General features: G+C 39.2%; 1 protein-coding gene across 5 annotated transcripts in view; it reads right to left on the bottom strand.

Annotated features, from left to right (window-relative positions):
- Window positions 1–26,414, bottom strand: part of FHOD3 (formin homology 2 domain containing 3) — a 368,131-nt gene that overhangs the window by 64,925 nt on the left and 276,792 nt on the right. For 3 of the 5 annotated variants that reach the window (XM_066327035.1, XM_066326999.1, XM_066327017.1), the window contains 4 exons: window positions 16,134–16,268; window positions 12,690–12,740; window positions 8,142–8,356; window positions 1,942–2,247 (listed from right to left, as the gene is read on the bottom strand). In XM_066327035.1, coding sequence (XP_066183132.1) covers window positions 1,942–2,247; window positions 8,142–8,356; window positions 12,690–12,740; window positions 16,134–16,268 — 707 coding nt within the window. The remainder of the gene's footprint in view (window positions 1–1,941; window positions 2,248–8,141; window positions 8,357–12,689; window positions 12,741–16,133; window positions 16,269–26,414) is intronic. The other 2 variants (XM_066327008.1, XM_066327025.1) reach the window with 1 other exon arrangement.

Genomic DNA, 26,414 nt, shown 5'->3' with positions numbered 1-26,414 from the left:
ACACCATAGATTTTACCCAGCTGCACCCTTGCAGAGGATTTCCCCCTACTCCAAGCCTTTCCTTCAAAGATGCTCAAGATGGCTCCCAAGATCCATCCCACAAAACCCACATGCTCTAACCCCCTCCGTTTCACCAGATGGGATCCCCCAGTGTTTAATCCCTTTGCAAAACTACTCATGAGAATTTGCCCAGATACAGTCTGTAATTTGCATTCCCCAGTTCTGCCTCCAACTGTCCAAGTTGATCAAAGATCATTTCTCTGAAGACTCTTTCTACCTTGGTGGCCTTCTTCTGCCCTCCTCTCCACAAGTAAAGCTCTGAAATACCATTGGAGAAACAAGACTTGTTGGAAGACAAATTTGGCAGGATAGATAATGAAGAAGTTTGCACCAAGGGTTTTACTCCTTTGTCCTCAATGCACCTGGGCAAAAACAATGGGCTATCTCATAAACAGCAAAATGCTTGTTGGGAATGTCAGAACTGCTGGAGAAAGTGCTCTTGTTTGCTTTCCAAAACTCATTACCTACTAGAGAGGAAACAATTCATTATATGAGTCCTCTTATACAGCACTACCAAATTAACCTTTGGTCTACTGGTAGTGTAGGACAATTTCAAGATGTTGGTTTTAGTAAGAGTATATTTCTTAGCTTTTAACAAAAGTACATAGGGACTTTAGAGTAGTAACAGGTCGGCAACAGACAAAGAGGAAAAATTTGCAACTGTTCTTTATTTTCACTTGGACTATCTTGGACTATGCCACAGTTGTACAACATCCTTCATCTGTGATCCCACACAAGTCTTTCCTACAGATATATCTATCTACATTTTTATGAATACAATAGCATTCTAAGTAACTCAATCTTGGTGCTGACTGAAAAGAAATTAGCTCTAAAATTTAAGATGAAATTCACTTAATGCTTCTCAGGAAAAAATGGGACAGATTTGAACTTGAACAATTCAATCTGACAGTTTATGTCTATGACGTAATTGTTGGGAATCAGAGCTATCCCTCCTCTTTCAGGACAGAATAGAACTATTCCACACTGTGAAGCACATCTCATTTTCTTATCTAGAATTTAGAAAATATAGGACAATGCATTCCATGGTTCAGACCAAAGAAAACTTGGGAATCAAATGCCCTAATTACATTACAGTCTTTTACCTCCCTATAAAAAAGAGAAAAGAGTAATCAATAAAGTCAAAATCTGCCTTTTATTCACTCCTTTCCTGACCTGAATGACAAACTCTGATTATCATTATCTCTCTGAGCAGAAACTTGGCACTTAAGGTGTTTCTTATGCTGGGCACTGACCTTTTCAGGCTGGTACCTGGTGGTGTACTTGACTAGAATCCCTCAGCACCATGAAACCGGTCTTTTCCATACAAGGTGTATTTCATGTGCCTCCTCCACATGAGCTAAAGATGGCCATAGCCCAGACCTGCGTATCTCTCTCTGCTGTCTGAAGCCTGACCAAGACAGAAGAACTGAAGGGAAGGAACAAACATCTCAGCCCTCACGGCCCTTCCTTTTCCACTATAATAATGAGAAAAGATATCTGGAACTTCATGACGAATCATGTCAGCACAGCCCTTTGTCTCACTGACTTATGTACAGAATCCTAAATAAATTCTCCAGGAGCTAGACATGCAAGTCTCTACAATGTGGTGGTTCAGTAGTTAATATATTAATCTTATGGAAAGAAAATTCAAATCTCAAATCAACTGAAACTTTATTTCATCAAGACCCTAATGTTCCTCAAACATAGTAATCCCAGCATAGTCTGGATGTTCAAGCAGAGAGTAGACAAGACTTGGCCATGGTGAACAAAGTCTTAGATAGGTGCAAAGATTTGTTAGCTAATTAACACAATATCAGAGCTGCTAATTTAACATTTTTTTTCCACCAGAAACCCACGATTATTGAAAAAGCTTCACTTTACCAGTTTCATTGTCACTGGTTAACTTGTCCTCTCTCTCTTCCCTCTCTAAAGTGCTGCTTGCTGAAGATATACTGGATGCAGAACAGTTGTCTTTTTCATTCACTTCCTCATTCTGCCTCTCCTTTTCACTGAGTATTGCACTTTCTTCTGGCTCTCTCTCTGGTCCTTGCTCCACCTCACTCTCTGGTCCCACCTCTGCAGCCTCTATTTCCTTGGGTGTCTCCGTTCCCTGCTTGGCCTCAGCCTCAGCCTCCTGCTCTGCTTCTGGTTCTGTCTCTGTCTCTGGTTCGGGTTCACTGGCACTCACTGGTGGAGAGAACAATGGGAGAAAGAGATTCACTTAACAGTGGAGCCATCTCAGGTTCACCCCTCTAAACGAGAGTGACGTGAGAGTTGTACAAGTGCCTTATGGAAAGAAAATAAAACGCAAGTCCGTGGCATGCTCAGGAACATTAGGAGCAACAGACTGATGGATGTTGTGCAATGACAGCACTGCACGTGAGAGCAGCCTGGCAAGCCCCTCACTCGCTGCCTGGAGCCAGCCCACTATTTTTATACATACTTCCACAGATGCAGGGTTGGACTCGCACAAGGATTTGAACAAACCAGCAGAAAATGGGCATCTCACCTGAGCATTGACAACTCAGTGCCTAGACAGAGCCAGGAAAGAAGAGATTAAAAAAACAAAACCAAAAACAAAAACAAAAGCAAAAAGGAGGGTGATTGTGGCTTTTGGTTGAATTTTCTTTGAGATCTGGAAGAGTTCTTTTTTCACCTGATGAGGAACACTTCAACAAAAAAAAATACAAATATTAGTTTTAATAACACACTTGAATGGCATAGTCAGGAAATGGCACTGTCACACATTTGGCTGACAAAAAACATATGTTGTTTCATGCACATTTACTTCAGAATAGCCACATCAAAACTGAGCAAAGTTTCCAACTGCTTGGCATATGGCACATATTTAGTTTCCAATTGGTTGGCATATGGCACACGATGAGCTTTTTTATCAGCTGGCACACAGCAAACACTGCTGATAGTGCACTTGGTTTTCTCTTCCTGGCTTTCCCAGTAAAAATAATTTATTCACCTTTAGGGTTTTTAGCGGTAACAGCAGATTTTCACATGCAAATATTCTCTGCATGCTGCAAAGAAACTGAAGAGCATCCACACATATTCACATCGAGCAGCTCACAGTTCTCTGAAACCTGAAATGGCCATGCAAAGAGTGGCAAAAATGGGCATGCACGTTAGCTCTGCATACTTCCCAAATTCCCTCTGTACTAAATCTTGTGTTGGGTGACTGAACTATAATGACCAAGTCATACTTGTTTTGCCCATCTGTTAACAATTTTTCATTACAATACTGCAGAATAGTCTTCTGGACTTCTCATTGTCTTTGGAGTACATGAAATACAATGAGAATTTCTTCAGGTACTATATGAACCTTTGAAGGAAAAAAAAACCCCACACTAAAATACTGGAACGCAATCCAAATATTTCAGTCGTCTAGCGAGCAGGTAAGTAGATTTATCCTAAGTAAATATAAGCCAAAATAATGAAGACTACATTCTTTTTCATTGAGAGCACCTAAAAGTCTAATACTAGATATGCAAGCACCTCTGCCCATGCCTCATTTCTCTAAATGTACTTTACCTATATATGACACTGCCTAGGACAGAATCAAAATTACACAGGGCTGTCAAGAACTTGGCAGATACTGCAAATCCCAATGATGTGTTTCTCACTGCAGCTGTCAGTGTGTAGGTATAGAATGAGAACATATTAAAGTCAAGCCAAGATTTGAATATGACTGAGATGGAAGCTTAGGAATTCTTCAGGAGTTCCTGGAAACAATGTGGTCCTTTAGCAAGAAAGATTTTCAGCTTGCCATGGTTCAATGGTTCATATATACAAATATGATCAATTCATCTATGAATAATCATAATTTCATATGAATTTTAGATATTTCTCCCTAAAAAAATTCAAACAAACCAACTGTCATGCAATAACCAAAAAGGTCAACTCCAACAGCTCCGATGGAGAAAGAAGCTGATTAAAACATGGCCAGGACTCCTAATGCTTATTGCAACTTTGTCATCATGGAGCTGCACTGAAGATTCAATAGAAAAAATCAGAAGAGATGAAAGAAATGCTTGAGAAAATTGGAATGTTCAAAAGAATTCCAGATACTCTTCTAACAAGAAATATTCCACACATACCAGAAATACGGAGCAATTTAGCAAAATCTAATACATAACAAAGAGAAAAGAGCAATATACTGAAATGGGCTGCTCTTTTGAGTTCAAGGAATAACAAAATCTAAGTACCAGAACAAGGATATTTGACAGCCTCTCTCTCTCTCTTCAGGGATAATATCAAACCATTCACCTACACCCCAAATCACTTGAAAATAGTGAATTAAGTTCAGAAGCACTTCCCTTAAGAAGCAGAACAAAAATCATATCTGCCAGGAAACACTGTCAAGAGAACAAAGCCAGCAAGCTAGACGTGTCCATCACTTACATTTCTATAATGTAATCCACTGCAGTGATACTAGTGAGAGTTTCTGAAGATGTTTAAAAACACAACTCTCAGTGAAGGCTTCGTAGTGGCCCATTCAAAATGAGCTCAAACTTTCAGTCCCACATCTACTGGGTCCATTTTCATACCTGACAAAACACTATCTGAAGTGGCAACCTTACAGGTGGCAAGAGAAATAAATAACAGACAAGACTCTATCCTCTGTCCTCAGACTTCTGCTGGTGAAGAGTGCAAAGACTCTGGAAAGCAAGCCTGGTCCAATCAAAAAGCATCAACAGCAAAGAACGTGTGCCTGAGATGTAAAGAAGCATGATACCTTTACAAGCTGATCCCTTCTGAAATGCAAGCCTAAGAACTTACATTGCAGTAGAGGGATATGGACATTTCCTTTAATACTCAAGTATAAATCAACTTTGAAGCAGACACAAGATGCTGTATCCTGGTGATAAGAACTCAACCCTCCAGTTCCATAAGCCTTCAGAGAGAAGAAATATCCCTCTGGGCTCACATCTAATCTCCTGTCAGGCTAATTGATTAGCCAACCACATCCTCATCTATTTTCTCTGCTTTCCTCATGGAGGTATGAGATACACATGCTGAGTGTCCCTTGCGGATACATGTAAAGTCTGAAAATGTCTGTGCCTGCCCAAGACCTCTTGGTTCAATTTTTCAGGCATCGCCTAAGGTCTTGGCTTTTAGCTCCCTTCAGCTACTACAGCATAGGATTCCTCTTCCTCTGAATTGTGCAGGGACTCCTTATCTCTCCCCACTCCCACTCCAATCTTTTCCTCCCATCCCTTGTGTTAGTAAGAACAGGTGCAGACTGAACTGGCTCTTTCTTCGTGCAGTCAGAAACAATCCTTTTTTGTCCTCCCACCCCAGTTCCTCCTCTGACTTTCTGCATCATGGTTCCTTTGGCTCTACAACTGTGGCTGCTTTGGCCTCACTGCATGCTCACACTCTGGTGCTTCCCCCTTCTGCCGAGATGCTCTTATCAGTCATGCTTTGGGCAGCATTTGAACATGCTCCACTACCACTATGTTCAGAAGGTCTCCCACTGTCCACAGTGTGCACTTAGGTTGGCCTGCTTACTTTCTCAAGTGCTAAAAAAGCTGCTTCTTTCAGAAAGGTGTTCATCTGAAATTCCTTTGTAGATTTCAGACAGGTCTCACTTATTGTTGCTCCTTCTTTACTGCATACTTGCACTTAAAAATACTCTCCAATGAAATTACAAAAGAGTAAGTAGCTGCTCTGAAAAAAAAAAAAAAAAAGTTCCTTTTTGCAGTTATGGGACTGCCTGCCTTCATTTCCTCTGAATGCCATAATACAAGTTTTACAAGAGTAAGTCCTACAAGACTTGATTACTTCAGTGGAACCAATTGTTTTATACGAGAAAACACTTCAGCTCAATAAGTCCAGATTTGTATTTTGGGTAATGGTACTGACACATTTCACGGTGTGAAAGAAAGTTCCACAGACAGAATCTGCCTCCTTCTTAATACCAGTAGATACTGAATGGCCAAAGGATATTTCAGCACAAAAGGAATAAAACAAATCTGGCTTCAAAAATCCCTTAATGTTTTGCTAGTAGATGAATGCTGTTTGCCTTTGACCTCAGGTTCTGAATTCTGCAGATGAATATAACACATCTGTTAACACCATTTTTGCAGGGTCTTTAGAGCATCCTATGCACAGAACCAAGGAACTGTTATCCTTCTGCAGTTTCACTCCTGCTTGGGAAGATGGTGAACCCCATGCTAAAACCAACTGCTTGGGGTGCAAGTAGTCTGAGTTCTGTCCATGGCTCTGTTTCAGCTTCCCTTACAACTGGCTTGAGCAAGTTAATGCTTCATTTTCTCTACCTCTAAAGTGGAATTTGTAACCCTTCCTAACAGTAAAACTGAGATTTTAATTCATTATGGAGCATAAGGAAGTCAAGTAACACTATGGAGACCGTGGCACAATGTCTGGGTTAAGCCTGTCCCCTGTTGGCAGATATCCAACAATATGGGCACTTCCAGATGGTGCGTCTTGCCCACATGTTCATGACTTCTATGATCTTTTCAATACTTTTGATAGGTCTGAAAAAGCAGTCATTCCCCATGGCCAGATCCCACTGAAGTATATAGATTTTAGGCCCCTGTTCAGGTTCTATCCTGGCCATCTGCCCGCAGCTACCCTTGGCTGGAAGGCTACCCTGCCCCATCCATCTATGCTCTCCTCGTGGTCCATTTGCCAGGTGTTGCCCTCCAATGCCTACTGTACTGCCAGGAGTTTTAGTAGAGATGTCCTGTCTACCCACATGTTGATAGCTTTGCCATATTCTGGCTGTCTGAAGCTGCCCTGTACACCTGCTCTAAATGTATTCTCCAAATGGTTTGTGCTGCTCCATTTCACACTGCAATTTTTTTAATGCTTCCAGGAGAAATATGTTAGAATAATCATCACAAGAGATACTTGCTCCCTACCCAGCTCTGAAATCCTAATGGTGGAAAAATCCAGCTTATTTGCTCTAAAAGCAATATAGCACTAAATAAAATGGGTGTTGGGATGTTTCTGACTATCAGTATTGGAGAAAAATATCTGTGGTTTCTAAGTTCAAATGATTCCACTGAGACTCTTAAGGTTCCAAACAAGAAAACTGGGGAATATAATTGGGAAAATATATAAAACTAAAAAATAAACTTCACCTACTTAGTACAGTGAGGACAAACATATGCAGCATTCAGTGTCTGTAACATTTTTCTTAAATTGCCTTGCTTTATAGCATGCTACCAGCCATAACACTCCATAAAACCAAGCAGTGCAAGTTACAAATGCATTAATCACCACTAGCATGTAGCAGGAAATCAAATAAAATAAAAATGAGTGATGGTGATAATTTGCCCTTGACATGCATTCTAGCTCCCAATGTTAATGCAACATCATGTGGTGCAAATATAAATCTGTATGGCATGTGTTGTTTTGAAGATTGAAGGAGAGGTACATGATGCAAGTGGCAGAATGACACACAAACACCCACAAAAAGCAATGCTCTGTACACCAATAAATTATATGACACCAAACCAACCGTGCAAACACTAGTTACACTTTCCTTTTTACTAATTGTCTGTGGTCTCTTTTAAGTCCTTTATGACTTGTGCTACAATTTTAAGAGTTTTTCTTGGTATTAAAAATAATCAACACACTCCCCCTGCCTTCAATTCAAGACCTTTTCAGTTTGTCACATTCAGCCTGTGCTCCACTGGAAGGTTATTATAATCCTGGCATTCATCTGTTGCATTTCTTTCAGAGAATCCACATAGGCAAAATCTGTTGGCAGGAATACTGTTGGTCTAGTATTCAGTAACTCCTCATATATAAGGAATATTAGGACTCTGTATTCTCTAATTATTCCATTTGAAGAGCAACAGACAATGATAGTATAAATCATAGCAACAATTAGCAATGTATCCTAATATTGAACAGATAACATGATATCCAAATCAATACAGAAAAATAGGCAATTTAGGAAGACAGGATGGAACAACGTAGAACTCTTTGCTTTGGTGCCTCATAGGTAATTATCTTGCACTCATGCACGAAAAATCATCACTATCCCAAGAGAAACTGATAAACCCAGCATTGTTCCCCCTGCCCTCCTTTTCACTTACCTTCTGAAGGCTGAGGAGTTCCACATGGGATGGAAGGAGTTTTCAGCTCTTCCTGGGACTCTCTGGATGCTGGGCTGACACAACTGGGTACAGGTGAGGATGGAGCTGAAGGAGATCGCAGGTTCAAGGACAGCTCACTTCTGCCTCGGCTGACACTCCGACTCTTCAGCTCCTTCTCATACTCCTCTGCTGCCAACTTCTCCAAGTATTTGTATCTGAAAGTAAAATTCCAGAGGGTTTCCGTAAAGAAAAAGAAGCCTGTGGCTGATGCTTGTTTATGGATGAAACACCTGTAGAGAATGAGCTGACTGCCTGACACAAGGGGTACAGCACTGAACTGCCTGCTTGCTCAATCTGCCAGAAAGTGTACACCAAAGCAGACTATTGCCCTGAAAAAATGTTAAATTGCTCGTTACAATACAAAAGCAAAAAACCAGCAGAGTTAAAGCTTTAGCTATAGTATTTTGTCTGCACAGTCCTTCTCCTTTTCGGGAGCATTTTTCTGTCCTCCTTTTCACCCTCCTCCTTCACCTCCTCCTCCTCTCAGCCCTCCCTCTCTCAAAACTAAAACGGAAGGGGGAAAAAAAGCCCCAAAAAACAAACAACCAAAAGAAGAAAAAAAACCCCTCCAAACCCAGAGCCCCTTAATACTGATTCAAGTTGCCAAAATCTGAGACTTGCTGTAAGGAGAGGAAAATGCAGCAGACAAAACAGATCTTCCTGAAAATAATACAATAATAAACCATTAGATTGACTATCTAAAGATTCTGAACCTGCTCCTATTTGCTCTGAGAGCAATGCACTGGAATTCACTTTGTTCTCTCCAGAGTCTACAATGGAAAGTTTCTTTTTTTTATTCTGAAAAATTTCTCTGCCGGACTCAGACATCCAATAGCTTGTACCTGACGTCACATGTAGTTTATTCATCAAAGTCACTTTAAAAGAACAAAGATACATCTGTTTTGCGTTTTAGGCAGGCAGAACTCACTAACTGTTTATTAAGACCAGCTACCAATCATATTCTTCATAGTATGCTTTATACATTTCGACCAAAATAACTTTTAAATATGTGCCTGTTCCAGATGTCTGCTAATTTTATCCACCATTATTTGCTAAGGAATAAATTCATGAATACAGCTGGATAGGGCTTTAGACTGCTTGCCTTATCCACAAGTGAGCTGTTAAACAGGTTAATCAAGACTACTGCTTATGTCCCTGAAACACTCTGGTCATTCCCTATAACACACTGTTGTAAACACTTCGTAACAGTGAACACCTCTCCTCCCCCTCCTACATCACTGACAACACGAATTAGTGTAAGAGGGTGCACTAAAAGCAGGCAGGGTAAAGAAGTCAGCCATATGTGGTAACAAACATGCTTAGTACATATGGTAGCCACACACGCATGCACATTTGCAAACATCCATATAGAGCACAGAAATGTGCCTTTGAAGAGCAGTCCTTGTGTTTTCAGAGGCAAGTTGCCTTATTGCAAACAGCAATAATGAAGAACAAACTCATTTTCTTTCATTCCTCTAGAGGTATGCACAGGCTTTGAACAAATTCTGCAAGAAAAAGAACCCCTACAGACTCTGGATGAAAATATAACAAGCTACATACTTGCATGGTTATAAAATAGGAACTGTTTACAGTTCTAACACAAAGCCAATTCTCAAGACTGAATCTTGCCTTTTCAATAGAGGGGAAAGCATTTCTCTGGCATCAGCATGATGTTTTGTTACAGTTCATGAAGCCACTCTTTCTTTGAACATTGGTCACTTACGTACAGTGCCTTCTGCCTCCTCACAAGCAGAGCAGATGGGATTCCAGACTCATAAAGAGCCATTCAAATTGATCACTTGGCACAAACAGGTACAGCCCAGCTGGCTGCTGCCAAGGGGGTTTTGCAGTTTGCCAACAGACCACAACAAAGATCTGGATGGATCCTTCTCTAATGCGGGGAGCCACAATGCTTTATTGTCCTCAGTTCTTTTTCAGGTGCCTTAACATTTTCTGTAGCTGTGTGCTGCAATGCCAACCAGCAAAGCAGAGAATATCATCAAGAGGCGACTTTTCAAAATATATCTGACTATTATACTGAAACAAAAAAGGGAACCAGAACAGCAACTCCAATGGCAGCACATCAGCAGAACTAGTTATGGGAAGCTTAACAAATAGGTATAACTGAGAAATAAAAAACATTCAAAAATCAGTTATTAATGTTTCACACTTCATAAATGACATTATTTAGGTTATTTTTTGTTTCTGACAAATATCTTAATAATGAATGAATGCCAGCAGCAGATACACAAGGTCATATAGACCAAGATCTGAAGGAGTTGAAAGGATAAGCTATCACACCTCCATTACAGGATTGACAAATTGCCCTTGTATATTCTGCCATATTCTTTTAAATCATGGAAACTTGCAGACATCATTTCAGCTATGGTGACTCTTCTCTACAGATAATGAGCCAAAAGTCTATGGCTATCCACCTGGTATTCCTCATGAACAAAACACTGGATTTATCATCTTCAAGTAGATGAAATTATAATTTTGAGTTCTCTAGGTATCTGAGTAATGTCCTAAGGGCAACTTAAAATGTTAATGTCGAGAAAGTCATGGGTCTGGAGAGCATTTGAACTGTACCTGACACCAGAGAGTGTTTGGAAGCTCACCTTTCTCAGTTTTATTCTTTAATTACCACTGGAAAACACCCAATCAAGCAAAGGGAAAAGGCTTTACCTCATTGAACAGCAAGAACAATTACAAATCAGATTTTAACTAGGATTTTAGGCATCTTGACTATAGGATTTTCTTGAAGTTTATGCACTCTCCTAAAACAAGGTAACATGCATCTTCCAACGGGAAATAAAACTTCATTTGCGCAATGGTGTTTATAAAAAAGCTGTTATAGAATGCCAATGTAATGGACTACTGGTGCACAACTTCATTTGCAGAAGTTTTCTCCAATATTTATGTGCTGTCATAGCAAACATGTCTTTCCTCTTCATGAGTAGGAACTGATTGACATGTCAGTGCAAAAGAGCCCTGAGGACAACAAAACATTACTAATGAACAATGAAATAGTCTCAGATTGTGCATCAGTGATGATGAACACTTCCCCAGAAATGCTGCAGTGGGCATTTTCCCTTACAACTAGAAAGGTCTGGAGAACTCACTGCTAATCTGTTTCAAAACTTGCAAATGAGCTTGCTCATGAAAAAAGGTTTTACCCAGCTCAAATCAGTGTATGATGCTTGTGTGCTCAGATGCATTTCATTTCAGAAAATGCTTTAAATTATTTGCAATTGTTTTGACTGGAAGCACAATGGAAAACCCATCTACCTTTTCTTACTCTTAAAGATATTAAAATATTTTTTTAATATTAGCTACTTCAGCCTCAACAGATGAAGCTCCAGTCTGCAAAAAACCCCTGTCTCCTGTATGATGATTTTGTGAAAAAAAGAAAAAAAAAAAAAAAACCCAAAAAAACCACAACCAACCAAAACAACAAAAACAAAAACCAAAAATCAATCAACCAACCCCTCCCCCAAAACAACCAAACCACACACCACCCCAAGTAAAAAAACAGCAATACAATGATTTCTGAGACGGCTGCTCTCTTATTTTGATAATGTAAAAGTAGCTCCAGAGAGTAATCTCTAGAGGACTATAAAAGCAGAACTGCAGCACTGTGGATGAATTTTCATCTATTTGTACAGTAACTTGCATATTTTCCAGGTAAAAACAAGCACTCCCTCCAGGATGCAATTACTAACAGAGGTAGAGGTTACTCTCTCTTGCTACTGAAAGGCAAAAGTCCTTAGTTGAGAATTCCTTGAAAAATATGCTTCATAAGCACATACTTCCCAGCTTAGCCCAGAGTTTCTAAACTTTTTCATTGAAATAAAAAAAAAAAAAAAAACAAAAAACAAAACCAACAAAAACCCAAACCCTAATTCCCTTTAAATATGCTATTTAAATAAAACTAAAACAATGTCCCAATGATAAACACTGCTAAGCTTTGTAATTTACTTGCTGATGTTTAAAGAGATCGGCAAAGAAAACTTGGCCCTGAAAGTTAAAAATATGCTGAGAGTGGGTCAGAGCCGTTTCCATTAGCCTGTCACTGCAGTTTTGCAATGCTTGTGACCCCAATTTCCTTTATCCTCAGTTGCCTTTTCTGACCCTCCAGAAAGCTTGGGACTCACTGGGTGAAAAAGACAGGCTTATTCAATTTATAACTCTACTAAATTTGGGCAAATTTCTGAGGCAAATGGGGTAAGCTTATTTCCCACACAAATAGATTAAAGCTCATCAATCATTCTTAAGCACTCTCACTGCTCTTCATTTATTTTTGTGCTTACAGCTGGACTTCGTTCTGCTGTTTAACAACTTCTTTCTTATAGAAAGTCTTTTGGAATAAAGTGTTTTGTGCAAACAGAGTTAACAATGTAAACATATGACAGCTCCACAGTAAAGAATATAGGAAGTGCAAACAACCAGAGGGAAGGATAGGGAAGGATGGATGCATGACATACAAACCTCTCTTCTCTTGCTTGTCTCAGTTCTTCTCTTTTGTCTAAATAATCACGGCTAGAAAGAGAATTACAGTAAATTGCAGCAGAAATCAGAAGAAAAAGGTAAGAATAGAAGTGTAAGTACAGTAGGAGAAATCAAGAGTGATATACACAAACTGACTGAAGACAACGAAGGCTGCTGTCAAAAAAAAGTTTGTTTTTTGCAAAAATTGCTGGAAAGTGTACACTTATGCATGCATACACCACCAAATATGTAGTTTGGAAGGTCATTAAAAGTAAGTATAAAAACACCTGCAAAAAGTGAAAAACTTGACACGTGCAAATGAAACCTGCTATCTGAAATGAGATTCAGTGAACTGCACCTATCCATAGCAAGCAGGCACATGAGTGGCTATTAAACCATCCTTCATTTGCTCCATCTCAGAATGCCTCAAGACAGTGACTGCAGCCCCTGGCAGGATGGACTGAGGCAGAGAACAAACCTATTGGCCTTCTTTCCAAGAAACCTTTCCTTACTGAGTTTTAGTTGCCATGGCTGGAAACAGGACAGCAGAGTGGCTTTACTGGGTTGGACAATTCTGCATTCCAAGAAGGTGTGTGCAGCTTTATTGGACAGATAACAACTTTTCACTTCCTCATTTTTCACCCCAAGCTTTAGACACAAAACTCTTTTTTTTTTTTTTTTCATGTCAGCTGCCACTCCCACAGCTCCTCAAATAACCCATATATTTAACTTTTGCCAAGTCAAGTTTGCTGGATGCTTGAGTACTATGATTTTGGACAGGCCTGCCACATCCACAAACATGGATGCAAATTTAACTTGGAGCACAGCAAAACCCAGTGTATTTCCACCCTGTCTCAATATCATGGCAAGATGGTTCCCTACAATATATTTTTAATATTTAGTTGAATCTGGCAGACAAAACTGATGAGACTTATCTGCTTATCAACTTATCTGCTAGATTCTTTCACAGTGTAAGCTGTGAGTACCAGAAAGATTTTCAGAACTACTCCTTCTATTAATAACTGCTTTTTTTTCCTCTTTATATTGTGTCATTATATGAATTAATTATTATCTATTATACCAATAGCTATCAAACATCTGCTTGAAAGTGCTCTTCAGAAGTCCTTTAACAGGGAACACATACTATTGTTTCAGGCCATCTCCACAGGCATTGAATTCTGAACATGTTATACTTTTACAGTATTTTAAAAGTATTCCAGGAATCTTCAGCAGGCAAATTTTAACATTACTCCTTCCCCTCTGACAACTTTCACTCTTCCTTACAACTGAAAAACAGCCACTTTATTTTAGGACATATTGTTTTACATATGCAAAGGATACAATAGTCCTTCTACTGGGAAAAATGTTCATTCTGCAAAGCATTCCATCAGGTAGCAATAACTTATGAAGCTTTGTAGCTCCTCTCCTAATCTTCCAGCTCTCCTGTCCTCCAGCTCTTTCACAACTAGTGATGCTCTCCATTAAACTATCCTCAATTTGTCAATAATGGTGCCAGATCCTAGTGCAATGTTCCTGAGGCAGAGTTGGAAAGAATGAGATAACAAATGAGTCATGATGGTAAATCCAGTACAGCTCACGAGTTTAAAGACTGAATTGCAAGTGCTATTTTTAATCAAAAATACATCTTCAGAGACTGGGTTTCTAGCCAGACTGATGATATGATAATGAAATCCCAGGAACTCTTATGAAACTGTCCATGACTGCTTGCTGTGACTTTGTCTTCCTCCTGCCAGACTGTTTAATCAACTGTGGGATGCTGTCTGTTTGTGAAGTCTGGTGGCTTTGGAGACCCTCTGCTGAAACAAAAGTTACAACTTTTTGGTAATCACAAAACTCAAATCCAAAAGATGAAAACACTGGGAACTGAAAAAAAAAATCTTAAATATGTAGCACAATCATGACATTTAGTGAATCAGTTTCTGCCTCTGAAATAAAGGGATGAAAATGTGTATTTTGATTTTTTTTCTGACTTTAAGAAATAAAGGGATGAAAATGTGTATTTTGATTTTTTTTCTGACTTTAAGAAATAAAGGGATGAAAATGTGTATTTTGATTTTTTTTCTGACTTTAAGAAACCTCTTTTAGTGACAGAACGACTACTGTAGACAGCCTCTACTGAAATGTGCAGATCTGTTATTCAAACAGGTCAATCTGCCAAATACCCTGTTGTCTTTTTCAGTCTGGGAGTTTCCTTTCTGAAAGATCATGTTGGCTGTCCATGGCAGCCTGCTGCAGCCTGATGATACCACTTAGAGGGTGAGTTTTTGGAAGAGGCTGGAAGACTGCAACCTTATTGTTTCTGTTTCAGGAGATCTTGGGCAGCTGTTGGCTGCCAAAGATCCTATTATGGTACTCTTCCACCTTCCCTCTGCCTCTCATTTCCCTCTAAACTAGCTATCTTCTGGAGCCAGGAGAATATCAATCAACCACTTGTAAGTTACTCCTCTTTCCAAATTCACAAAATCGCAGCCTGTTTCCACTTCTTACTAAAGGGATGATTACAGTGAAAACAATCCTGCATACTAATAAACAAGCTAACATGAAACCCTGTGCCATCTTTTCCATAACTATCAATTCTAAGGCTACAAAACATTTATATTACCATTCTTTAAGTTATTACATTATGTATTCTAACTACTAAAATAGGCTTGCTTTTCACTCCTGTCTATGAGGAAAAAACTGTTTTCTTTGTGTAAACTCTTCAGAATGAAGGCAAACAATTTCAGAGATAGATTCCATATCTATCTTTGGCCCACTGCAGTCTTTGTTAATATCTCTGCTGAGATTTCTAGGCAGGTACTGAAGAACTTGAGGGGGCCTGTCTCTTACTGTCCTCAGGCAGCACACCCTGGGATCCCACATCACACAACATTTTCTCAGACGTGAAAATGCAAAGTCCTGCATTGAGCTATGACATTTGTCTGGCCAAGGTTTGAACAGCAATTTTGGTGATTACCTTCCGTTAGTTGCTGATTCCAGGAGGAAGAGACACGTGTTCAGAAACGCAGGAAAAAGTAGTTAAAAATCACTACTATACAGCAAGACATTTTTACTTTGCATAACTTTAAAGGAAAGATATTTCAGTGCTGTCCCTTCCTCCCTTCTTGATACCTTCGTCCCACTGTTTCACCTTCAAATCCTATACCTCACTGAGATTATAATTTGGTGAGTATATTAGCTAATAAAACAGAGCCTCTGTACATAACCAGGCAGTATAATCAGCTGCCTTTAAAATATAGCTTTTTTATTAAATGCCAAAATTCATGACGTGTTTAATCTATCAGTTTTTAAGACACTTAGATCAAGAAAAGTATCTAGAGAGAAACTATTCATCAATTCAATTATTTTGCAACTGAATGTCTCAATGATTGATCAATCTATCACACATTAAAGCAAGAGACTGAGAGCAAATTTGGGTCCTACTTGAATTTGTTTCTTTCTTCACGTTCTATCCTTTGCAACCTTTCTTCTCTCTCCTGACGCCGTCTTTCTCTTTCTGCTGCCAAGGACTCCTGGTGCTGCCGAAAAGATGATGTAAGGAGACCACCCAAAGCTGGCCTGCAGAAAAGGAAGATCAGATTTCTCAGTGTCACTTTTATTGATTATACTGGCAAAAAATGAGCAGCAATCATTCAGCAAGTAACATAATCCCAACCAACAGAATGACATGGCAATATTAATGTATGGATCTTTCAAAGCATTGGCTAAATGTCTTCTTGCTAAATTGATTATAGATTCTGTGATGAGCAGAAGAAAAACAATTATGGTAGGCTTCCTAAATACCCAAATTTCTGAAGCACAAATAAAGTATGTGTAAGAAATTCTTCAGTCTATTTCAACTGCAATATTGTCTAAATATTTTTTTTAACTTTATAATCCCGTTAATAGAAAAGCTGAATCCCGTTAAGGGTTTTTGAAGTTTTAAAGAAAAGAACTGTTATGCAATGATTTTAAAAATGGATGTGTCACAAACACTTGAGAATCCTCTATACAAAAAACAAAAGTAAAGGAAGATGTCACAAGTGCCCTAGAGAATTTAAATGCTCTTTTAAGTGTCAGGCATATTTTTCCTTTATATATTAATACATTTGATTATAATGATTTCCCTGCTGCATGTGCTGTAAGAGCAGGGTGAATCTCATATTAAAACATATCAGTAAAACACAAAGGGATAGTCTTCTGAAATCATTCTTAAAAACTGTCAGAAATGATGGCCTCTACAGTAAAGACTTTTCAGATACACAAAGCTATATTTACATTTGCTTACAGTTTGTTGTTGACATAGATTTTTTTTTATTGCCTTTACTGTAAGTAGTACTTTGGGAGAGCTGGTCCTCTCACAAAACAGTCCCCCAACAGTCCAACCACCAATCTCTCACAAGGCAACAGAGTGACCTCAGAGTAAACGTGTCTTTCTTTCTGTCTCTTAGAAAGGAAAAAATCTGTGTCATACAGGGTAGCTTTGTACAGATGGACACTGATTGAATTAGACTGATAAAATCAAAAAGACATAACTCATGTAGAGCGGTTTCTGTGCATTGTTGTAACATGAGTTTTGCAATGAAAGGATTAATGAGAGAAATAGATACTGCCTTTTGTGTAAAAAGAAACTAAACCCTGCCTGCCTAGAGGAAGGTTCCTTAACCAGTAATGCAAATCTGAATAAATTTTTCTTATTTTTAAGAACTCAGACCCTTTCCCTTATTTATTTACTTGCCTATGGCTGCAGTGTAGGCATTTAGCATAATGGCACCAGTTCACTAGTGAAAATAGATGTGAAAGAAGACAAAAACATTAATGCAAACCTATCTTCCCCAAGTGTCTATGTCTGTACAAGCAGGAACACCACAAAACATAGCCATTTCAGCCCCACTGGCAGCAGGGCAGCATGAATATCATGTCAATAATTTCGATAAATTGAATTTCAATATGTCATATCCCACCCGCATAAACATTACATAAGATGGTATAAAACTTGATATTCTGTAAGAGTCCCTGCTGGCACTTCTCCAAAGCTACAGTATCAATGTTGGATCACACTCAAAACCATAAAAATCTCTAATATGCCTCGGCACTAAGAAAAGGGGGGGAAAAAGAATCCTCAAACCCTGACAGTCAAATACGTGTGGTGAATTTTCCCCTGAGCATATTTTAAATTTATTTTAACTTTTGACCTTTAGTGCACATTGCAAGAGAAAGCTTTTAGCAGAAACAGTAGCACCACTGTACTAAAATTCAAAAGCTAGAGCTCCATCCCTGTAGTAGCATGAAAAACCATGGCTATATGATTGGATATAACATCAGTAATTACTCTTGGAAGGGGAAAAACGAACAGTGCCTTCACGTGAAAGTATATGGAAATTAACCGTGAGAGATGGCAAAAGACGGTCCCTATGAAGTCTGTGTTTTTATTTGTTTTGTGTAGTCAGCTTGATATCCTATCCTGCCCAGTAGCCATGAAATCTGCAAACTCCATATTTTGAGTCAAAGGAAGGTATGACTTTAAAGAAGACTGAAGGAAAATTAAGGAGAAGGACAGAGTGATGCTGAGAGACCAAAAGAGTCTGCACATCATCTAGCAGGTTGGAAACCTTTAGCTCTGACTAAGCTCTTTGAGACTCTACAATAAATGCACATTCTTATGCAGGGGATTATAGGAAAATCAGATGGAGTTGCACAGCTTAGTCCTGCAGACAGGATTCTAAGCTAACCCTGGTAGTAAAACACCTCCACATACTAAAACACCTTGTTTGGAGGTTTGATCTAGCATACTTTGGCTAGGATTGCTCACTGGGTAAAAATTTGCAGATGTATGAAAAGCAGCATCACAATATAAATAGAAGATCCACAGTCACATGTTCAGAAGAAAAGGCAATGTCAAAAGAACAGAAAATGTTAGCTTGCCATCTCTTCAAAACTAATCCAAGCAACAATAGTTAGTCAAAACTTAGACTTTCTGTATTTCTCACTGGTTACGAGTGCATACCTCAGCTGAATTACAAGCTGCAGTACAATATGCACACACATGCCTGGTTCAATTCCTTTGTCTCAAACACAGCCACATTGTGTACAGCAGTTTGTTGCATGAAATGGTCAAATCTAACAGTCCAAGCTGCCAGAAGGTTCTGTACATAGGGGTCATAATTAAACAGACAGGACCATGGTCAGCTGACCCCTTGTGTGACACTGACTTCTTAAAGCACTAATAGTCAAGGTTTTGAGTCTTCAGTCACATTTAGAAAAGGGCAGGCAAAGAAACAGCACTGCTATATAGTTGAGTTAGTGCTCTCTTAGTGGTTACACCCACTCAACCACACACATCTGCCCTCAGCGGGGACCACACCTCACACCAAATGCTGAGACCAGCTGCCTTATGAAGCCTCATAAACTCATAACCTCACTGCTGCTATCAAACACTGTAGCTCAACTGTTGTCTGGGTGCCCCAATACTCTTTTTAATGTGAGCTGTGACTGTAAATGCACAGTTTTAGTATTTAGTAAACTCTATTGATAATTCTCTACATGTGCATAAACTAAACCTGGGGTAAGCAGGTTACTTTCAGGGTGTACAAACCTGTAAAGCAGCCAGAGGAAAAGCAAGAATTAAGAGGCATTCCTCAAACATTCTAAACAATTTGAAAAGAGATTTGTCTATGTACAGTTTGTTGACAAAATCTGATTTTTGTTTCTGTATTTCCCTGGCAATAACACTTAAAGTAAATGCTCCCTTTCAATGAACACATACTTGAATTGCAAATGGCACCATGACTGGCCAAACCAGCTGGTGGGAAGGCTTGGGCTGAGCCTTGGATAATTTTGTTGCTTTGATACTGTTTGAAGGGTGACAGCGCCTTCAAGCCTCATGAATTTTTAGGTCTTACTGCTGCAGGCTGCATTTCAAAAATGGATAAGCAAGAAAAAGGCTAAAAAAACTTCTGGCACTGAATGAAAGGTGATAAGAGATTTTAATGGAAAAGAGAATATGAATGCTCAGTGAAAGCATAATAGAGCGATCACTCGCAAAGTGGGGTTATGGCTAATATACACCAGCATTTTAGTGCTGGTGTCATATGTTACCAGCTGGTAATATCAACCATTTGTTCAGCTCCGCAAATACAATCCAGAAGGATGCTTGCTCTGATTACTATTTTTAGTCTTGTAGAGAATGCAAGGCTATTAAGAATGGACTGTTAATACAAAAAATATTAAGAAAAGCTTTCCCATGTCTGCTGTTAAAACCAGTAAAAGCTAAACAAGTGATGTTATTACTTTCTCATTCCAGAAAGAAAATACACAACAAGAAAGCATCTAGGTCTGTGGATTTGTGAATAGAGCTCCCCACCACAGCATCAGGACACAGGGCCAAAGAGGTCATTAGCAACTTATCTTACTGGAAGAAGATACATTAAAAGGAAAAAATAGGGGAGTCTGGGGTGGGGAGGAAGAAAAAGAAGGCAAAACATATACACAGAGAATAGGATTTGAACCCAAAATGTTGACTGTAGGCCAAAGCTTTTCTGAATAAAAATTCACCTAGCCTGACCTACAGCATTTAACACAGCAGTGAATTGGTAATCATTATTATAAACACAAATCAGGCAGACACAAGATCTCTCACACTTTTTTGCAAGCTCTTACAGTTTTCTCTAAATCCTCCATCACAGACTATACATTGGGAAGGGGATTATGCCCTGAATTACTCTAACCATGTTGCAAACTGAAGAAAATATTTCTGTCTCACTGAAAGCAAAACTGAAATTCTGAACTTCCAAGTGTTCTTGATTCACATAAGCTCTGAGATACTCTTTTGAGGCTGCCTTTCCCTCTGTTTAGTTGCATTTTTAAAATTTTCTAAATATAAATGGTTATCTACAGGAAGAATACAAAATACAAATGTGTAGTTCTAGGAGCTAAAAAATTAACAGATGACTTATGAGAGGAAATCCCTTTAGGTCATAAGGTTAATATTCAGGATTGTCTTTAATGCAACATGGGGCAGAGTCACTAAGAACTTTAATAAGGAAGCACTAATTACCTAATTTTGCAAAGTGCTCCTGTTCCAGCAGCCACGGGAATGCTACAGAGAGGGTACAACAGTAGGCAGCTCCTACTCAGGCCTTAAGTAACTCTAAATGTCTCTTGGCTTTAACAAAATAAATCTGCTTTCCAGCTTAGAAAGACAAAAGGGGAGGCAAAGCTGCCAAGAGCCATATTGCTTTTCACAGTTAAAGAAACTCCAGTGTGTTATGTCTCCCTACATGACATGGCAAATTCAAAAGCATGTTGATATAAGACTTTGCAAACAGACTAAACATTACTTAAGGAATCTTTACAAAACTTCTCTCAAAAATAAACAGAAAATTGAGAGCTAAAACTACTGACTAAATGCTTCGTTTAAGAAAGAAACTTGAGAATGACCAAGAAAAGAACCAATTAATGTTAGACTTTTAAGTGGCACAGGGGACTGACTACCCAAATCAGAGCTACAGCAGGACGGAGCTACACAGAGCCTGGGCAATGCACAAGGACTTTCTACATACGCTCTCCTCTTTCAGCTGACCTGTGTAGCTTTTACACTTTGCTTCTGTCTTCCTGCAACCTGCAGTCTCTCATCCCCACGTGAGTTACATTTTGCCTGGAAGTGACTTGCAGAGCCCAGGTGCAGATCCAAGCTAAGGTGGGTGTGCCCTGAGTATCAGCACTGCACATGGCATGTTCAGCCAGCAACACCCTGCAGTTTGAAACCATAACCAGTTCATGCTTCTGTTTAAACATATGCCCTATGATGAATTCCACAAAGCTGCAATCAAGAATATTGCTTACACAGTAGTTCAACAAGCAGCTAGGCCAGTGCAAGCAACCACTGCTTCCCAGACTGTAAATCATCAAGTTATTCCTAAGGTCATTTTTCCTCTTAAAATCTCAGCAATAAAGTTGAGGCTTTTGTCCTGGGCCTCTATTATAAGCTACCAAGCTATTTGTCCCTTGTTATGTTACTCAGAGTGAGAGATGTGCTTGGCACTTACCACAAGGAAAAGCTGTCACACACTCTAGTCTGAGAGCCCAGAAGTACACACAGAAAGAATAGAAAGCCAAGGACAGAGAAGCAGTTCTTGGGAGAGCAGCAGCTTTGCAGGCTGTATAGCAGGTTTTGTTTCATAGGTTTTTGTTTTACCTTAGTGCTTAACAACGGGAGTAAGGGAACTGCAGAGCACAAATTAGTAATAAATTGCTAACATAAAAAACCCCCAAAAACCAACAACTAAAAAAGGAATAAAGAAGCTGCCAAGAAGCTTCATCCAGCAGTATGTCCCTGGTGTTGTCAAATACTGAGACCTTTAATTTTAGTAGAAAATCTAACTGAAAAGCTGTTTGGCATTCTGAAGGAGTTTTTATTTTGTTTTGTTTTGCTTTAAAGAGAGTAATTTGAAAGAAAGCGCCAGATTTCCAGCAATTCACTATTTCAGGCACCTGGAAAGGGAATAAAACTCAAAAGAAGAGTGCCTGCAGACTTTTGCTACACCTTATGCTCATGTTTCAGATATGGTGTTTAAGCACCAGAGGAGAAAAAAACCCACCTACAATCTAGGCATACTAATCTCACTGCCTGTGACCTTATTTAGAAATAAATGCTTGAAGGTACATTTCCTTTAAAAGATATAGAAGAACAGGGAAATGAACGCTCAACATTTCAAGGCCCTGCATCATGGGAGCCCAAGGTAACATATTGCTGTAGAACACAAAGCAAGTGAGATGGAAAACATATTAAATAATGTGAAATATATTTCATATTTCTTAAACTTATTTTCTAACGCTCTGGAAAAGCTGGAGATGCTTCAAACAGGAATAATCTGCAAACACCATAGCAGGCCTTTACCAGGCTTGGAGATTTGGAAGAACTTCTGAGGGACCAGCCAGAGGTGGAGACTAAGTTCAGAGTGACTGGCCAAGAGCCTCAAGAAGTGGAGGTTTGCAAGCTGAACTTTCTGGCATTTGATTTAAGAGATAGAGGCGAGATCATGAACCCCTGCTCCTTTGGCAAGCAGTGCCCCAAGAAGGCTTTCTGAGCTAGGCTGAGTGCACCACTCAGGTTTGACTGTCAGGCCCAGGGGGAACCATCTGGCAAACTGCATTGGAAGAAACCCACCCTGGCAAACACACCAGCAGGATATTTTTCTGGTAGTGGAAAGAATTAAAGCTGGTGCTGAATGTAGGAGCTCTTGCTCTTAGAAGTTACGGTCCTTCATGATCTCCTCTGAGGATAGCCATCATCAACAATGCAAACACTTCACTACCAAAAGGACGCTATGAGGGGGTGTGAAGCTTTGCAAGCAACAAGTTGGATGTCCAGTGGCAGACTCCAGGCTGCAGTTTCAATTTGAGTGACTCTCTTAGATTCAGAGTCTGACAAAGCTGTCTGGCTAGACAGAAATATCCTTGGTGTGAGCATAAGGCATGGAAATACAGACTAGTCTTACAACATCTTCTGCCCCTAGGCAAGGGGCCAACTTGGAGGGAGAGAAAAATGCTTTTCTCCCTGATAATGTTTCAGTCCTGCACTGCTCTTCCCCTTTGTTATTAAAATTTATGAGGTTATGAGAGTGACTTTTTTATTATTATTAACTGGGGAGAAAGAGTTAATTGGTGATTTAAGTTGTGAAGAGTGGGAGCAGTGTATTTATGGAGCAAAACACTCTCTGGCACTAGAAAACAGGCAGATTGGGTTATACTTCTTATGCATTAGGAGCAACTCTCACAAGCAGAGATACAAAGGATACACTCCTCCTCTCCCAATGAAGGGCTGAACAGAAAATGCCCTGCAATCTGCACTCCTTCAGCAGGATTCCCATGGCTGCAATATGCAGTTTAGAAACATGGCTCTCCACAGGGGATCCAGAGAAATGAGAGAGAACAACAGCATTGCAAGAAGTTGCCAAAAGGCTTCAGCTGTATTTAGAAACAGTAAAGCAAGCTTTTTCTTCTGCTGTACCATCAGAAATATCTAGATGATGTGGATTTTAAAGACAAAAATCCAGCTGCTTTTGCACTGACTTATACTGCTCTTATGACTCCCTACTGATCTCAGCCAAAGAGGGTGTTAAAAGTATGAATGCCAAAATGTCAACCACACTGCTTCCATCCACCTAAGTTGTAGCTCTTGTTTACATAAGCAGTATGCAGCCAAGGGTTTGAAAGGCCTGTCAGGGCAACTGAATGGAGCATGAATCATTGTGCTGGGCACTGCTCTAAATGCCGCCCCTTCCTTCCTCCTCATTCCCGAAGGTCAGATAAATGATACCAGGACCTGCATCTGAAGCTCTTCCCTGCATGATAAAAGGCAGGAATCTTTCTGTGAAGGCTTTGCATAACTGTAGCATAAGCTGAAACCAGAAAACACACCTTAGAGCTAACCATAGATACGCATCTGCTCCTTATCAAATGTCTTCCTCTCCCCCTCACCCTCATATTTTAACTTTTTTTGGGTGTTTGAATCCGTGTAAATTTTTACCATCAGGAGGTAGGAAATAGTGTTTATATAATCTGAGGCAAACACCATTCATAGAAGACTGTGAAAACCTCCACAATACTTTCCATTTACTAATTAATGCTAAGCATTGCATCATGCATTACATGGCCTACTCTTCAATAAGAAAATTCCATCTGTCAATCTTGACATGGACATTTCTTCAATGCATATCTTTCAGGACAATGGAATTAAAGAAGGCTTCTGCCCTTCTTCAAAGCAGTCAGTTCTTTAGAGCTTGCAGTACTATACATCTGCAGTGGCAGTAGTTTCAAAAAGAAGAAGAGAATGCAAAATGGCATCTGAAATGGTAAAATTAATTATCTTTGAAAAAATAACTGCATCTATTCTGCAGAAAACAGGCAGCTGTGGTGTACACACATTTTTCACACTTCTCAGAGACTCATATACAGCATCAGGCTGTAATATCCCTCAAATGTAAAAATGCAGAAACCCTGGTGAGTTCATGAACTACTATGAACAGCAAGCTGCAAAGTTAAACAGGAGTACAGAGATTTTTATCATGTAAGGTGGTAAAGTGGTAAACATAACCCAAAGGAATGACAGAGATGTGTGACTCTGAGCACCGTGTTCAGTCACTTACAACACATAAGAGATCTAACAGTTGAAGGTAGAGCATTTTAGTTTCATAGAAAAAAGGAAGATGAAGCGTGTTGGCTTGAAGATGCTGCTAGAAAAAGTGGTTTCAAAATAAAAAATATTTTCCTAGCAGTGATAATAAATATTGAAATGTTTTCAGGAGAAGTCCTGTGCTGCCACTTGAAAACACGTGAGACTACAAGAGTCTTTCATTTAGCTTCTGTGAGACCCATTATAGGTCACAACAGATGATTCCAGACCTCCCCTCTGGCCTGACTCTCCATGAATCTGCAAATTTTACAGCTTCATCCTGTGGGGCCAAGGCATTTTGGCTCCAAACCAGCAAGGCACTTACACACATGCTGAAATGAAAGCTGGCTTTCTTTGCTGGAGCAGGGCCAGCGCCATCAGCCTCTTGCAGGACAAGCCCAACCATCTTTAGCCATCTCAGCCTTTGACCACTTTGAGGTTTCTTTGCCACAGTAGCAATCACAAGCTTACAAGAGCAGGGGCTTGAAAATCTTAAAACATCCAAAGCAGCGGGATACTCTTAATTCTTGCTTATCTTGCATCAATTTTGCTGAGGTAAATGGGGGTGAATATGCTGGTGTAGAGGTTTTTATTATGGTTGCACTCGGCAATTATTTAATTGAGATCAGAAAAAACAAATTGAGGCAAGGTACTCCAGGAAGATGAGCAAATGAAAAACAATGCCCTTCTCCAAAGAGAAACTTAATGTAATTACTCACTTGAAAAAAAGGATTAAATCAATACCTCATGGGAGAAATACATGCATGCTGGAAGAACCTAACTTGAACCATTCTGAGTAGTAGTCTGGAAAGGATGTGAGGCATTAGGGAGGGTCAAACATACATACATACACACACAAACATACATACATATACAGAAATATGCCAGAGAGTCATTAACACAAATTAACTGGAATACAGGAAAAGTAAAAAACCTGTAAAAAACCCTAAGTTCAGAAAACAGGGTGGAAGATGCAGTTTTATGAATTAGAGGCCAGTTTGGAAACAAACAATCCAAATGCCACCTGGCCTAATTGGATATTTTTAAAATTATTGTATTAAATTAATGAAAAACTTTTACTTTTCATTTTTAAAGTCAGCATGACATCCTTTGAAGCTGTCATTTACTCTCAGGTTGTAACAGATAGTTAATTTCTGGTGGTCCAAACCTCTTGCCAAGAATTTCTTTAATGTAGCCATAACATTTTCCTATAATTTTTCTTCCCCTAATACCTTACATAATTCGAAAGAGTATTTTGATTGTTCAAAATATCTTTTTTTTTTTGCTGGTTTGGGGTCTTCCCCCTTTCAATTTTTTTTCTTAAAGCAAGCTGATAACTGGTAGGTTATTAGGAGTTTGCTTTAGCTACAGCAAGAAATGATTTTTCTTTTGATGAAATAGAATGAGATATATCACGTATTTTCAAGAAAGGACAAAATTATGCCTTGGGAATTACAAGCTAAGCACATTTCCAAGATTTTGCAATTGATTTAAGATGATAGAAGTGAAAATAGATCTATCTGAATTTATTTCTAAAATGGAAAGAAAGA

The sequence above is a fragment of the Sylvia atricapilla genome, chromosome 1 (assembly GCF_009819655.1).
Source record: "Sylvia atricapilla isolate bSylAtr1 chromosome 1, bSylAtr1.pri, whole genome shotgun sequence".
NCBI lineage: Eukaryota > Metazoa > Chordata > Aves > Passeriformes > Sylviidae > Sylvia > Sylvia atricapilla.
This window is presented reverse-complemented; position numbering and strand designations above follow the sequence as displayed.